The 15,197-nt window shown below is 37.9% G+C and overlaps 2 protein-coding genes across 2 annotated transcripts; one reads left to right on the top strand and one right to left on the bottom strand.

The window, feature by feature from the left end:
- Positions 1-250: 250 nt before the first annotated feature.
- LOC137392863 (uncharacterized) lies at positions 251-1,261 on the bottom strand. Its single transcript, XM_068079205.1, has 3 exons — positions 1,177-1,261; positions 802-993; positions 251-585 (listed from the first exon to the last, which is right to left on the bottom strand). The coding sequence occupies exons 1-3, from the start codon at positions 1,226-1,228 to the stop codon at positions 305-307; spliced, it is 525 nt and encodes a 174-aa protein (XP_067935306.1). The 5' UTR covers positions 1,229-1,261; the 3' UTR covers positions 251-304.
- A 570-nt stretch (positions 1,262-1,831) lies between these two features.
- LOC137393144 (serine/threonine-protein phosphatase 6 regulatory ankyrin repeat subunit B-like) lies at positions 1,832-14,454 on the top strand. Its single transcript, XM_068079570.1, has 9 exons — positions 1,832-4,505; positions 7,239-7,544; positions 8,113-8,220; positions 8,405-8,551; positions 9,057-9,179; positions 9,739-9,852; positions 11,092-11,193; positions 12,064-12,183; positions 12,312-14,454. Exons 1-9 carry the CDS (start codon positions 1,832-1,834, stop codon positions 12,335-12,337), a joined length of 3,720 nt encoding a protein of 1,239 aa, XP_067935671.1. The 3' UTR covers positions 12,338-14,454.
- The last annotated feature ends 743 nt before the right edge of the window (positions 14,455-15,197 follow it).

The raw sequence follows: 15,197 nt of genomic DNA, 5'->3' as shown, positions 1-15,197 counted from the left end.
TGTATATCTTACCGTTGCATTTATACATGTAAGTGTATATCTTACTGTTGTATATAAACGGGTATATCTTACCATTGTATTTATAGGTGTATATCTTAACGCTGTATTTATAGGTATACATCTTACTGTCATATATATATATATAAATGTGTATATCTTACTGTTGTACATATATACACGTGTATATCTTGCTGTCGTATATACAAATGTATATTTTGCTGCAGTATATACACATAGTGTATAAGCTGTGTATCAATTTTTTTTATTTTGTAATTTACTGTGGTTAACGTATACAGGAAATGATCTAGCCAACTACAGAATCTGCTCCTCCTGTCTGTGGTCGCTCGCAAGCTGTATCAATGTATGGGCCTTTCAAGGAGCAGTCATCATCCCACCACTCAAGGTTTGATCCGAATATGAGGCAAGAATCAGCAAGCGACTGTAACTTCATGTTAGGCTCTCCAGCACTGAACTCACCGTACTGCAGTTTTTCTGAGCCCGATAGCTTTTGCCAATACCATCCCTTTCCTTCGTCTCCATGCAATTCATACCTGGCTCCAAGCCAGAATGCTCTCAACGGGTAATCTATAGAAGACAGCGAAGGAAGTGTCCTTAAAGGTCCACAAGAGCTCTCTGTTAAGGTTCCTTACTTAACAACCTGCTTTACTATGCCTTACTCTCCTTACAGAAGAAATTTACATTTCTACACCTTGTACTCCTCACAGAAAGAACCTATATGTTAGAGCTTTACAGAAAGAATCTACATCATAAGTCCTTATTCTCTATACAGAAGGAACCTACATTGTAGAGCCAAGCCTCTGAACCAAGCAGATTGACTCTGATCTTCGGGCATGAACAAATCCCCACCACGACCTCTGCACTCAGTCTGCGCTTCACTCCATGATATCGGAGCATTCTTAAAGACTTTCACACAGGTTCCCCACGGTGTCTCTATCCAATTCTCTATTCCACACGGTGAAGCCGCAATGACTGCTGCAACAAGTGATGGGCTATTAATATATCATGAATGGAGTGTGAGGTGTAACTTACCATAGGCTAGCAAACTCTCTACAGCAATGTAAGTATAATGTCCGCCATATCAACCACGGTCAACCATTTATTGTCGGAGACAAAGTTTTTATCTGGTTTAGGTGAATGACTAAACAGTTTTCTTACCAAAGCTCTGTAAGGCCAGCGTGGCCAGCGCTAGGAAAATGTAAGTAGCCATTGTATGACCTTCTTATGGTGGCTCAGGAAGTTGAGGCAAAGAAATAAAATAAATGGTAAGCGATTGACACATCGTGTGACAGTCCATATGGTCAATGTTTAGTTGGAGTGAGCCAATTATTGCCTCTCACACCTTGAGAAAGGCGCCTATTCCAACATTTTGCCTCAGAAAGTTCATTTGATTTACAAATACCAAGGCTAAGGGGAAGGTGGATATTTACAGAGTAGCCATTCCATAAATAACTTTGTCTCTAACAGAAGTACGTAGTCTAATTGTATAGTTGCCATGACTGCCCCCTACTTGCAAACTATACTTGACTAATCATTATTGAGTGCTCCAGCCCTCTCTGCCACCTGCGTGTATGTTATACTCAGTGCCTGTAGTTTGTTCTGTCTATGACAAGACTACCGTAACATGTATATCCCCCATACTATGGGATATCTAGCCCTCGCCATATCAAAGTTTTGCAGCAACAAAAATGTGCTTGAGAATCGTTCAAGCATGTCTGTCCGTCAGGCCGGATCACACCTAGTGAGTGAGTAAACTAGTTTCAAAGCAGATCGTTGAGGATTCGTTTAATAAGTATCTAAGCAACTGCAGGACATGGCAGACGTGAGCCTGATTGGTAAAGGAGAGGAGGATGACACTGAAGAAGATGGTGCAGAAAATGAGTCTTCACGTCTAGAGGCGAAGCTGAGGAAGGCAGCACTCAAACATCTAAGAACTGGCAGCGAAGAAGAAAGAGACTTAGAAGAAAATGATACTCTTATAAAATGTTTATTATCAGTTGGTCATGAACGTATTTCCTCTTTCCTCAAGTCTTTTACGCCTGAACAAACGGAGAGGTTGTTGTTACTACAGAATGTATCATGTGAGACAGCAATATATCGCGCCGCTTTCAACAAGGATTTATTGATGGTTGAAAATCTGATTGGTGCCATGTGTCCTGAGAGCAGACACAAAGGCTTGACATCAACAGATAGAGCTGGCCGAACTATTCTCCATCGAATAGCATACTCAGGAAATGTAGAGATGCTGAGAGTTATGCTGCAAGCTGTGCCAAAGGAGGACAGGAAGTCGCTACTCATACTAGGTGATGGCTTTAGTGGAACAGCAATTTCTGATGCAGCTCGGCAAGGCCACACTGACATGGTAGAATACATGCTGTCTGTGGCTGGTAAGGATGGGAGTTATGGTCTCATAACTAAGACAAATAGAAATATGAGGACAGCTGTTCATTCAGGAGCTTATGGCGGTCACATAAAGGTACTAGAGGCAATGCTTAATGCTGTTGCTCCAGAGCAAAGGTACAGTGTGCTCGCAATGCATGACAAGCATGGAGATACTGCCCTGTCGGACGCCGCCGGTAATGGACATACATCATCTGTTCGGTATATGCTGAGTACATTGAGCTCTGAAGAAAAATACCAGTTGGTAAAATCACAAAAGTTAAAAAGTAGGACAATGTTGCATAAAGCCATGGCTGCCGGAAATACCGAAGTGATTAGATTGGTTCTCAGTACCTTCACACACGGACAAAAAGTATCTCTCTTGTCTATTGGGGACAATACTGGGGTAATAGGGTTGTCTGATGCAGCTGCAAGGGGTCATCAAAAGACTGTTGAATACATTTTGGAGATGTTGAATTCGGAAGAACGGTATAACCTTCTAAGCATGCAAAATCTACGAGGACGGTCAGCAATGCATAGGGCAGCTTATGCTGGTCATTTAGAAACGGTAAAAGCTATGTTGTGCTCCCTTCCCAGAAGCCTCTCATACAGGCTGCTTATGTTGAAGGATAAGGAGGGTGCTCACCCTATAGACCACGCAGCTGAGAGAGGCTATGCTGCCATTATTTTATATGCCTTTGACACGATAGACATTGATAAAAGACATTTACTGCTGACAATACAAGACAACTGGTGTGAAACAACTTTACATAGGGCAGCAGGCTGTGGCCAAAGTCGCGTTATTCAAAAAATATTGAACTGTTGCGAAGAAGGAAGAAAAGTTGAACTGTTGTCAATGTGTAATGATGAGGGTGTATCAGTCTTGTCAAAAGCTGCTGCTAAAGGCCATTCAGATGTTATACAGTTTATACTGACAGCTGTAGAACCAGTGCATAGATATATTTTGCTAGAACAGCAAAGCAATCTTGGTGAGACAGCATTGCACATGGCCGCTGCTGCTGGACATCTACAAGCAATTCAGACCTTGCTAGGAATGCTTTCTATGGAGCAAACGGTTAAACTGTTGCAAATGAGAGACAAGAATGAAGCCACATCGCTTATGCTTGCTACGCAAAATGGACAGATATCAGCAGTGCAGGCATTGCTATCTTTTGGAGACTACCTAAGCAAATACAAGTTGCTAACGGTTGCCGATGAACACGGACAAACAGTCGTGCATGTCGCCTCTCACCACAACTTCTTAAAGATTCTGAGGTATGTCTGTGCCCTGACTTCCTCCCGGCAGTGGCAGGAGCTGCTTTCGCAAGAGGATGCTAAGGGAGACACTGCCCTCTCAGTGGCTGTTAGCAAGAACTATACTGAAATTGTCAAATACATGCTAGGCTCTGTAGAGCTAGAACAATGTGACAGCATCCTCTTGCTCTCTAATGACTTTGGCAGATCTCCTCTCCATTTCGCTGCCTACGTGGGTGACCCTGTGATGCTCCAACTGCTATTAGATACGGCAAGTTCGCAACAGCGAACACAGTTAATGATTGCTAAAGATAATGATGATGAAACTCCCATTTTTGAAGCAGTTGCAAGGGGGAAGACGGCAGCGATGGAAGTGATGCTTAATTATGTTGATGCTAGCGAGCGTGTAGACATCTTGGCAAAACCCAACAATGAAGGTCAGCTTTCTATACATGTTGCTGCAGCCTTAGCTCATGACTCGACCTTAACAGCTCTTAAGGCTTTATTAGAAACTGCACAAGCTTTCACGTTACTTTGCATTCAGGATCAAAATGGAGACACGCCGGTAGCAGTGGCAGCTCAGTGTGGGCATATGACAACTGTCAGATGTTTACTCTCTAACCAAACAGCTGAACAGAGACAAGTAATTTTCTCTATCCAAAACATGCAAGGCCAAACACCACTTCATGTTTCTATGTGTGAGGCCCACAATGCTGACATGGATTTTCTGAAGGAACCAATTGCTGACTCAGCCATCTCGCATGTCTCTGGCAAAAATAGCATAACAGCAGAGAAACTGCAGAGTGCTCACAGAAGCACTGCTAGTCAGCTGATAAAGAATGGGAAAAAGGAAGGTTAGTTATGACTGCATACTCATAGTTTCCCTACTCACCATTCTAGTAGCGTGTCTCTGTGTGTAATTATGGTAATTTATAACTAGTAGCTTCAAACATACTTATAAAAACTCACCAGTAAGTACATAGACTCACCAGTAAGTACATATACTCACCAGTAAGTACATACATGTATACTCACCAGTAAGTACATAGACTCACTAGTAAGTACATAGACTCACCAGTAAGTACATAGACTCACCAGTAATTACATATACTCACTAGTAAGTACATAGACTCATTAGTAAGTACATAGACTCACTAGTAAGTACATAGACTTACTAGTAAGTACATAGACTCACTAGTAAGTACATAGACTCACTAGTAAGTACATAGACTCACTAGTAAGTACATAGACTCACCAGTAAGTACATAGACTCACTAGTAAGTACATAGACTCACCAGTAAGTACATAGACTCACTAGTAAGTACATATACTCACTAGTAAGTACATAGACTCACTAGTAAGTACATAGACTCACCAGTGGTTACATATACTCACTAGTAAGTACATAGACTCATTAGTAAGTACATAGACTCACTAGTAAGTACATACTCACCAGTAAATACATATACTCACCAGTAAGTACATACATGTATACTCATCAGTAAATACATAGACTCACCAGTAAGTACATAGACTCATCAGTAAGTACATAGACTCACCAGTAAGTACATAGACTCATCAGTAAGTACATAGACTCATTAGTAAGTACATAGACTCACCAGTAAGTACATAGACTCACTAGTAAGTACATAGACTCACTAGTAAGTACATAGACTCACCAGTAAGTACATAGACTCATCAGTAAGTACATAGACTCACCAGTAAGTACATAGACTCACTAGTAAGTACATAGACTCACTAGTAAGTACATAGACTCACCAGTAAGTACATAGACTCACTAGTAAGTACATATACTCACTAGTAAGTACATAGACTCACCAGTAAGTACATAGACTCATCAGTAAGTACATCGACTCACTAGTAAGTACATAGACTCACCAGTAAGTATATAGACTCACTAGTAAGTACTTCGACTCACCAGTAAGTACATAGACTCACTAGTAAGTACATAGACTCACCAGTAATTACATATACTCACTAGTAAGTACATAGACTCATTAGTAAGTACATAGACTCACTAGTAAGTACATAGACTTACTAGTAAGTACATAGACTCACTAGTAAGTACATAGACTCACCAGTAAGTACATAGACTCATCAGTAAGTACATAGACTCACCAGTAAGTACATAGACTCACTAGTAAGTACATAGACTCACTAGTAAGTACATAGACTCACCAGTAAGTACATAGACTCACTAGTAAGTACATATACTCACTAGTAAGTACATAGACTCACTAGTAAGTACATAGACTCACCAGTGATTACATATACTCACTAGTAAGTACATAGACTCATTAGTAAGTACATAGACTCACAAGTAAGTACATAGACTCACCAGTAAGTACATAGACTCACTAGTAAGTACATAGACTCACCAGTAATTACATATACTCACTAGTAAGTACATAGACTCATCAGTAAGTACATAGACTCACCGGTAAGTACATAGACTCACTAGTAAGTACATAGACTCACTAGTAAGTACATGGACTCACCAGTAAGTACATAAACTCATCAGTAAGTGCATAGACTCACTAGTAAGTACATAGACTCATCAGTAAGTACATAGACTCACTAGTAAGTGCATAGACTCACCAGTAAGTACATAGACTCATCAGTAAGTGCATAGACTCACTAGTAAGTACATAGACTCATCAGTAAGTACATAGACTCACCAGTAAGTACATAGACTCACCAGAAAGTGCATAGACTCACCAGTAAGTACATAGACTCACTAGTAAGTACATAGACTCATTAGTAAGTACATAGACTCACCAGTAAGTACATAGACTCACTAGTAAGTACATAAACTCATCAGTAAGTGCATAGACTCACTAATAAGTACATAGACTCATCAGTAAGTACATAGACTCACTAGTAAGTACATAGACTCACCAGTAAGTACATAGACTCACTAGTAAGTACATAGACTCACTAGTAAGTACATAGACTCAACAGTAAGTACATATACTCACTAGTAACTACATAGACTCACCAGTAAGTACATAGACTCACTAGTAAGTACATAGACTCACCAGTAAGTACATAGACTCACCAGTAAGTACATATACTCACCAGTAAGTACATATACTCACCAGTAAGTACATAGACTCACCAGTAAGTACATAGACTCACCAGAAAGTACATAGACTCACCAGTAAGTACATATACTCACCAGTAAGTACATAGACTCACCAGTAAGTACATACAAGTGGCTAATTAAATACATCATCTAATAAAAAATGCTTTCATTTTTTAGATGGAAGTTAAAAAGGTACGCGTAGCTGTTGTTTAAGCACAAGAATATTTTTATGCATCATCAAAAGATACAATTTTTTTACCAAGCCAAACTCAGTAGGCTGTGGAAGAACAACTCCCAATTTTCACTTTACTTTTATAAAGCCTTTCCAACTGCGTGCAATGCATGTAAATACTCACATACAATACATCTACATACATACACATATAACTGGAGTATATCTCAATGTAACATACTATAATTATATACATTTTGCTTATATATTTTCATTGTGTATATTATTATATATATTATATATTGTCAGATAGCTGTCTGCATGAAGAAGTACCTGAGATAATGGCTGACATGAAATGTTCCACACACCTCATCAGTCAACAAAAGAACAACTTGTCCTTGGAAAATGAAAATGAGGGTTCTGAGAGTCTCTCAACAAATATCTCCTCAGACCTTCAAATAACACCTGCCTTTAACAATGAGCGCCCCTTGCTTAGTCTGCCACCACCTGACAGTCATAATCTAGTTCCACCTTCTACACCTGAAGATCAACTTGACTCAATGGCTCGGTTTAGTAGCCCACAGATGGACAGAAACCAACTTGGCCACTCTTACGGTGAGCTGGTATTGGTCATGTACAGGTATTACGCATCTAAAAGTGTTAGTAATGTACAGGTATTAATCATGTACAAGTATTACGCATCTAAAAGTATTAGTAATGTACAGGTATTAATCATGATGGGTGTTACTCATGCTTTCTGTACTTGCTTAAACTTTCATATGATCATTGGTTATAGGGCAGGTTATTACAGCAACTGTTATAGGACAGGTTATTACAGCGACTGTTATAGGGCAGGTTATTACAGCGACTGTTATAGTGCAGGTTATTACAGCGACTGTTATAGGGCAGGTTATTCCAGCGACTGTTATAGTGCAGGTTATTACAGCGACTGTTATAGTGCAGGTTATTACAGCGACTGTTATAGTGCAGGTTATTACAGCGACTGTTATAGGGCAGGTTATTACAGCAACTGTTATAGGGCAGATTATTACAGCAACTGTTATAGGGCAGATTATTACAGCAACTGTTATAGTAAAACGGGTTACACAGTGTGAGGTTTTACAGGTCAAGGTCTTATAAAGCTGCCGCTAAACTAGTTAGTACAAGTTTTTTGTTTCAACAGTTGACAGCAAAAAGAAAGGCTTGGAAAATGAAGATAGAAAGAGTTTACCTAGTGGCGTGGTGAAAGGATTGGAAGAGTTTAAAATACCTTTAGATGAAAGAAAGACAGGTAAGAATAATGTCATTATGGCAACATTCTAAACTGTAGAAAGGCTCATAAACTTCTGTATATTTGACTGACGAAACAGATTATTAAAATATCCAAAAGATTTCACAAACATGCGCTTCAAATACAAAGATAATGAAGGTGGTGCAAGCTGATTGTACTGAAGGACAATGATTAATCTTTTTAGAAAAAAAACCTGAGAGACAGACTTTGAAAGATGATCCAACAGTAACCACACTTCAAACTTTCAGGGGAAAAGTCACACCTCAGATATTGGATGGCAAGTTATCACATCAGACTTTGGAAAGTAAGTCAACACCTCAGATCTTGGAAGGTAAGTCAACATCTCAGACCTTGGAAGGTAAGACAACACCATAGACCTTGGAAGGTAAGTCAACACCTCGGACCTTAGAAGGTAAGACAACACATCAGACCTTAGAAGGTAAGACAACACATCAGACCTTAGAAGGTAAGTCAACACTTCAGACCTTGGAAGGTAAGACAACACATCAGACCTTAGAAAGTAAGTCAACACCTCAGACCTTAGAAGGCAAGACAACACCTCAGACCTTAGAAGGTAAGACAACACCTCAGACCTTAGAAGGTAAGACAACACCTCAGACCTTAGAAGGTAAGCCCATTCAGACCTGTAAGATTAATTAAACCTCACTAACAGACCATTTACTCAGCTCTGCAAGACTGCAGTTCTATGATAAACTTTCTTACTGGTAGTTATGATTGCTTCCCTGAAAGACTTCCTGTGTAGCCAATTCTCTCTAGTTATGGCAATCTCACAACTTTTATTTAGGTATCTAGATTACAAGTGATATGAATTTTAGAGCTACTTTCTGTTCCTAATAAAGACAAACGCAGTTCAGAAGCTGTCCAAAGTTTGCACCGAATGGAGGAACTTAAATCAATAAATCAAAGTGACCTGACATTTTGGAATGAACCTTGTCGAGGTGAGTCAGTAGCTATCTATTTTTGTTACTAACCTATTACTTTTCTGTTGAACTCTGTATTAAACTTAAAATTTATATTTTTAGAATTCCATATTTTGTTTTGAAGTTGTGTTGGCATACCTGGAGAGACTACTAGTCTATTAAAGTATTGAGCAGATAAATCCAAATTAATAAAATAACACTTGTGGTATATCCTCCAAAACTACTCGCTGGTAATTTTGCTGTATTTACAGCAATGGCATCATAGAAATGACAGCTGTCAAGAGTGGAGCCACAATCGCTACTACTTTTTAACTTTTTCAAACTGTACAGCCAAGTGAAATTTATAGAGCATCACCCTGTCCACTAACATCAATCAATCTCCTGCCAATAGCACTTACTTTATTACTGAAGAGAGATAAACTTAAATAAAAAAAACTAATCATTGTACCAAAAGGAAACCCAAACATTTTTAATTAAAAAAGGTTTTGAAAGTCAGGATACAGCATTGCCAGGGTACACGGTATAGAACTGAATAGAGTAGTCAAAGGAGTATTGGCTATAGAACTGACTATGACAGTTGTAGGGGGTGAGAATCTGGAAGAACTAATTGGTGAAAATCAAGAACTTGAGCATCGATTGGCTGATCTCAGAGCGACAACTTACAGTTTGAAAGCTAGGCTCAATCTCAAAGGTATGTGCAAATTATTCACTCTTATCTTGTGCCATTTAGTGAGAATTCCTGACTACAGCGCAAGAGTAAAGAGGCGTGGAGCGCTATTCATCTTTCATGCACAAACAAAGACTGAGCTCCACCCAGTGTAATAAACAGTTCATCTATGAGGCATCTCGCTCTCTCTCTCTCACTCTCTCACTCTCTCACTCTCTCACTCTCTCACTCTTTCACTCTTTCATTCTCTCACTCTCTCACTCTTTCACTCTCTCTCTCTCACTCTCTCTCTCACACACTCTCTCTCTCTCACACACTCTCTCTCTCACACACTCTCTCTCTCACACACTCTCTCTCTCACACACTCTCTCACTCTCTCTCTCTCTCACTCTCTCACTCTCACACTCTCTCTCTCACTCTCTCTCTCACTCTCTCATACTCTCTCACTCTCTCTCTCACTCACACACTCTCTCTCTCTCACACACTCTCTCTCTCTCACACACACTCTCTCTCTCACACACTCTCTCTCTCACACACTCTCTCTCTCTCACACACTCTCTCTCTCACACACTCTCTCTCTCACACACTCTCTCTCTCTCACACACTCTCTCTCACACACTCTCTCTCTCACACACTCTCTCTCTCTCACACACTCTCTCTCTCTCTCACACACTCTCTCTCTCACACACTCTCTCTCTCTCTCACACACTCTCTCTCACTCTCTCTCTCTCACACTCTCTCGCTCTCTCACTCTCTTTCACTCACTCTCTCTCTCACTCACACACTCTCTCTCTCTCACACACTCTCTTTCTCTCACACACTCTCTCTCTCACACACACACTCTCTCTCTCACACACTCTCTCTCTCTCTCACACACACACTCTCTCTCACACACTCTCTCTCTCACACACTCTCTCTCTCTCACACACTCTCTCTCTCACACACTCTCTTTCTCTCTCACACACTCTCTCTCTCTCTCACACACACTCTCTCTCACACACTCTCTCTCTCTCTCACACACTCTCTCTCACACACTCTCTCTCTCACACACTCTCTCTCTCTCTCACACACTCTCTCTCTTTCTAATAGCTTTGCTGTGATTTTCAATTGATTATTATTGTGGGTAGACATTCTTTACAAAGTATCTTGTTTATATCTCCACATCTGATTTTACCGCTAGCAATGATACACGTAATAGACTTAACGTATCCCAGTCCCAGAATGCCTCTGCATCTGCGGATTGATGTAATACAACTATTACAGATGGTGTTTTGGCCAAGCTGCTTGATAGAAACCGCTGCCTTAAAGCTGAGTTTGCTGCCCTATTACATGAGAAAACTCAACTTGAATTTTCTTTGGAAACAGGTGAGTTTTACAGGGTGTCTGGTTACTTGCCATTTCTAATGCACCTGACATATGAAAGGCTGATCTACGATAACATGTTGGTTGTTTGAGTATTACTATAACAATAATAGAGAAGCTATTGCATAAACCCTTTTTGAGTAATGCAGAGAAATATGGATAGAGCACAGGCTATTGTAGGGAGAGTAGCTTATCACTGAATCTCAAGCACTCAAGTTTTTTTCTGTAATAAAGTCAATAGATTGCTTATGATGTATATTTGTAGACAAACTAAATTAACAAAGCAATAATCAATAAAAACAGTGTTTATTATTAAATCATATTGGAGGCATGTGAGTATATGGGTAGGCTTGAAGACGTGAAGGTCGGGATGTAGAGTTGGTGGAAGAGAAATGCATTTGATCCAACTCTAACTTCAACCATAAACTAGGTCAAGTTTATAGCAAGTTTAAACAAGATCAAGTTAACCTATATAGTTATTGCTCTTTTTATATTTTTATGTATGATTTTTAATGTTTACCAGCTTTTTCATTTTTGCTTATAACATTCCAATGTTTTGCAAAATTATGAACCTCAGAACAATCAGCATCGTATGTTGGAAATGACATCAGGTGTTAAACTAACTACTTGCTAAAACTTTACATCGTCTGCTGGAAAAGGCGTGCCTTGAGGTATCAGAAACTTTACAGTCCTTGAATGTAGATCTCTACAATTCCAAACTCTTACCTTAGAATCTTATTCTCTGACAAAATAAACTATTGCCATTCATGTCAGTCAGCTGCTATCAGACCACCGATTTCTTTGGTCAGCAAAATCTTACGATCATATTTTTACTTATAAAATTTATTTATTTTGATGAACCTGACTTCATAGAAGAAGATATCTGCTGTCTCAACCTGGCAGAAGATGTCAATGGTGCCGAAAAGCAGCTAATATGCAATGAGCTCACCAAAGAACAGGAAAAAAAGCTAGCAAACATAACTACAGGAGAAGGTCAGACAACTCCAAAACATAATGATAAGCTTTTGTTGTTTTTATCGTGTTTTCTGATTTATATTGTCTATTGCTTCTATTGCAGATGCTGCAAAAGATCTAGAACATTCTTTTTGTTGATTTCACAGGAACTAAAACTGCCCCTGATGCGTAATAGGCAAGATTACATAGAGACTGGAAGATGCAGGATTCCTAAAAAGTCCTAATCACTCAAGATATTTTAACATGTTGAATTTTGTTGCAATTACGTAGTTATAATTTGTAATTTTTGCAAAACTTCCTTTAGAGTATCAACTTTTTTACTTGAAGGAGAAAAGCTATGATTCAGTATAAAGTGGTAAGGGGCACAAACCTTGGCCATGATTTCAAGCAATTTGTATTGCAGCATGTATATGTAACATGTATATATGGGAATATATTATACTATATATATATATATAGTATAATATATATAGATTTGCAGGTATGTACGAAACTAAACAAATCACCTGGACTACTGTTTGATTAAGAAGAGAATTTTTAGTAGCTATTTTTAATCTTTGGTCACTATTTTTATTGTTTTATAATTTTTTTAGTTGTCTATTAAAAGTGTTGGACTTGTAAAAATAACCATGGATCCTTTAGTAGTAAATACATTGTATCAGTATTACTTATAGTTTAGCACCTTCACTAGTGTCTCCAGTAATATTCAAACTAGGTCACGTAACCAAAGCAAAAGTACGCAAACTAAAATTTATATAATAGTGCAGATATAATAATATATATCTGCACTCGTCAGGTGACTTGCTTTAAAATCTCTCTCTCTATATATATATATATATATGTAAATTTGGTAAGAAATTTATTAAAATTTGACTAAGCATAAAAGTTACTAAAAGTTTCATATTACACAAAAGGTGTGTAACACTCATCAAATAAAATGCTTAGTGAGGACTATACATGAAATTCTACCTTAGATGGTAAACTGAAATATAAGCTCGAGTATTAAAAGCTAGGTGGATGGAGTCTATAATTATGTAGCGCTATTTTGTAAAAGATGTTTCTTTGAACAAATGGGATAGGACTCACCAAAAACAGCTTCAAAACTAGATATAATCATCACAAATCTACATTCAAGTACATATCTAAACGTCACTCCACCGAACTATGGAGATACATATGAGACCTCAAAGAAAGCAGCACTGACTACCATATCACCTGGAACATTTTATCACATGCCAAGCTTTACTACAAGAACAGTGGAAATTGCAAGTTATGTACTCTGGAAAAATATTTCATCATTTACAGACACGAGAAGACAACTTTAAACAGACGAAGTGAACTAATACCGGTATCTACTTGTAGACATTCTAAATTGTTATTTTTCATGTATAAATACATGTATATATACATGTATATATGTATATATACATGTATATATTTACATGTATATATATATATATATATAGATATATATATACATGTAAATATATATACATATATATATATATATACTATATAAAACAGCAGTCCAGGTTATTTGCTCACTCCCATACGTACCTGACAATCCAAAGAGAGACATAATAGTGAAAAAAAGGCTGAGTGATTGGAGCTGTTCTCTTTTCTAGATGACTCTGTTAGCCTGTGAGAAGCGATTTAGGTGCTCAGGTTCTACTCATCATATTGATATACATATGAGTAAAATCATTCTGAGTACATCATGGAAAAGTATTTGTTAGAGGCAATGAATAGTTCTTGTTATTTTAGTTGTGTCTTGTACTCGCCTCTTATGACTTTTGGCAGTTTTCTGATCTGCCGGCTAATGTACCTTCTATGATTGCTTTTCCTGAAATCCTTTGATATAGCAGATGTCTTGCTAATCAAACAAACTTTGTACACTTCTTGTGGCTCAGGCAGTCATCACTTTTGGTATCTGGTTTCGCTGATATCTCCGTACAACGATGTATTTTATATATACAGGAGTATCTTGAGTTATATATAATCAACATTTCCATAGTAAAATGTCTACATTGCTCTGAGATTCACATGTATATACGCATAATATAAATAGGTATTCATTCTGATATAAAGTATACAGATCTGCAACTCGATCATTTTCTCTCTCTTATGCTACTTTTATCTACATTCTTCAGCTTGTACAGGATAGGATGTCAATATTATTTATTGATCGCTCAATGGTAATTGTATTATTATAATCGATTATATTAATCACTGTAGCTATGCATAGCTTGGCAAAGACTCATGTTATGTCTTCATTATTGTTATTATAATAATAAAACTAAACATAGCTCCTACTTGCATTCATTTATATAACAATATAATAACAGAAATTGGTTGTCTGCTAGACAATAAACAAATTATAATACAAAGCTAATATTATTTACACAATTACTATTGATTAATTAAATGAGAAATTTGTGTGAAAGTTCAAGCAATATCAAGAGTTAGTGTAGTACTGTGTTATATATGCATACTAGTGAATGCCCAGCGTTGCACGGGTAATATAAAGGTTTCTGCACAAAACATTTGTTGTTAACCAACATATCCACCATTTATCATTCTAACTTTTAAATGAAGGTGGTTTGTTTATTTTTACGTACTGTGTTTAATTCTGTGTAATTCATATTGCACCTTCTGCTGCGCCTACTAAAGATCTATACCGATTGTAAAGTCTTGTTGGTCGTGTGAGTTTAAGCCTTTCTCTTAAAGCATTTCTCTATGGCTTTACGCAACACTGCAACTAGCGTTATGCTTGAAGCCATAAAAGGTTGGCATGTGTAATAAGTATGTGCCCAATTTAATCTATAGAACAGCCAGTTTAATAGCGTAGTGTATTGGTTAAATGCCTGTCTGCAAACTGGAGATTATGAGTTCAAACCCAGTGCTGTAGATTTTACAGACAAACAGATAGACAAACAGATAAACAAACAGATAGACAAACAGAAGACAAACAGATAGACAAACAGATAGACAAACGTTGAGATTTATATATCGTAGGTTGTCATTCTAAATAG

This window comes from Watersipora subatra, chromosome 4, assembly GCF_963576615.1.
Source record: "Watersipora subatra chromosome 4, tzWatSuba1.1, whole genome shotgun sequence".
In the NCBI taxonomy this organism is placed as follows: domain Eukaryota; kingdom Metazoa; phylum Bryozoa; class Gymnolaemata; order Cheilostomatida; family Watersiporidae; genus Watersipora; species Watersipora subatra.
The sequence above is the reverse complement of the archived record's forward strand: the minus strand, read 5'-3'. Positions and strand labels throughout refer to the sequence as shown.

Excerpts from the sequence above, each read along its gene's own strand:
- LOC137392863 (XM_068079205.1), bottom strand. The coding sequence starts at position 1,228 with ATGGCTACTTACATTTTCCTAGCGCTGGCCACGCTGGCCTTACAGAGC. Across the intron at positions 994-1,176 it reads GCTGGCCTTACAGAGCTTTG|CAGTCATTGCGGCTTCACCG; the intron begins GTAAGAAAACTG and ends CACTTGTTGCAG. Across the intron at positions 586-801 it reads CAGAGGCTTGGCTCTACAAT|ATTACCCGTTGAGAGCATTC; the intron begins GTAGGTTCCTTC and ends TGTCTTCTATAG.
- LOC137393144 (XM_068079570.1), top strand. The coding sequence starts at position 1,832 with ATGGCAGACGTGAGCCTGATTGGTAAAGGAGAGGAGGATGACACTGAA. Across the intron at positions 7,545-8,112 it reads CCAACTTGGCCACTCTTACG|TTGACAGCAAAAAGAAAGGC; the intron begins GTGAGCTGGTAT and ends TTGTTTCAACAG. Across the intron at positions 8,221-8,404 it reads TTTAGATGAAAGAAAGACAG|AAAAAAAACCTGAGAGACAG; the intron begins GTAAGAATAATG and ends TAATCTTTTTAG.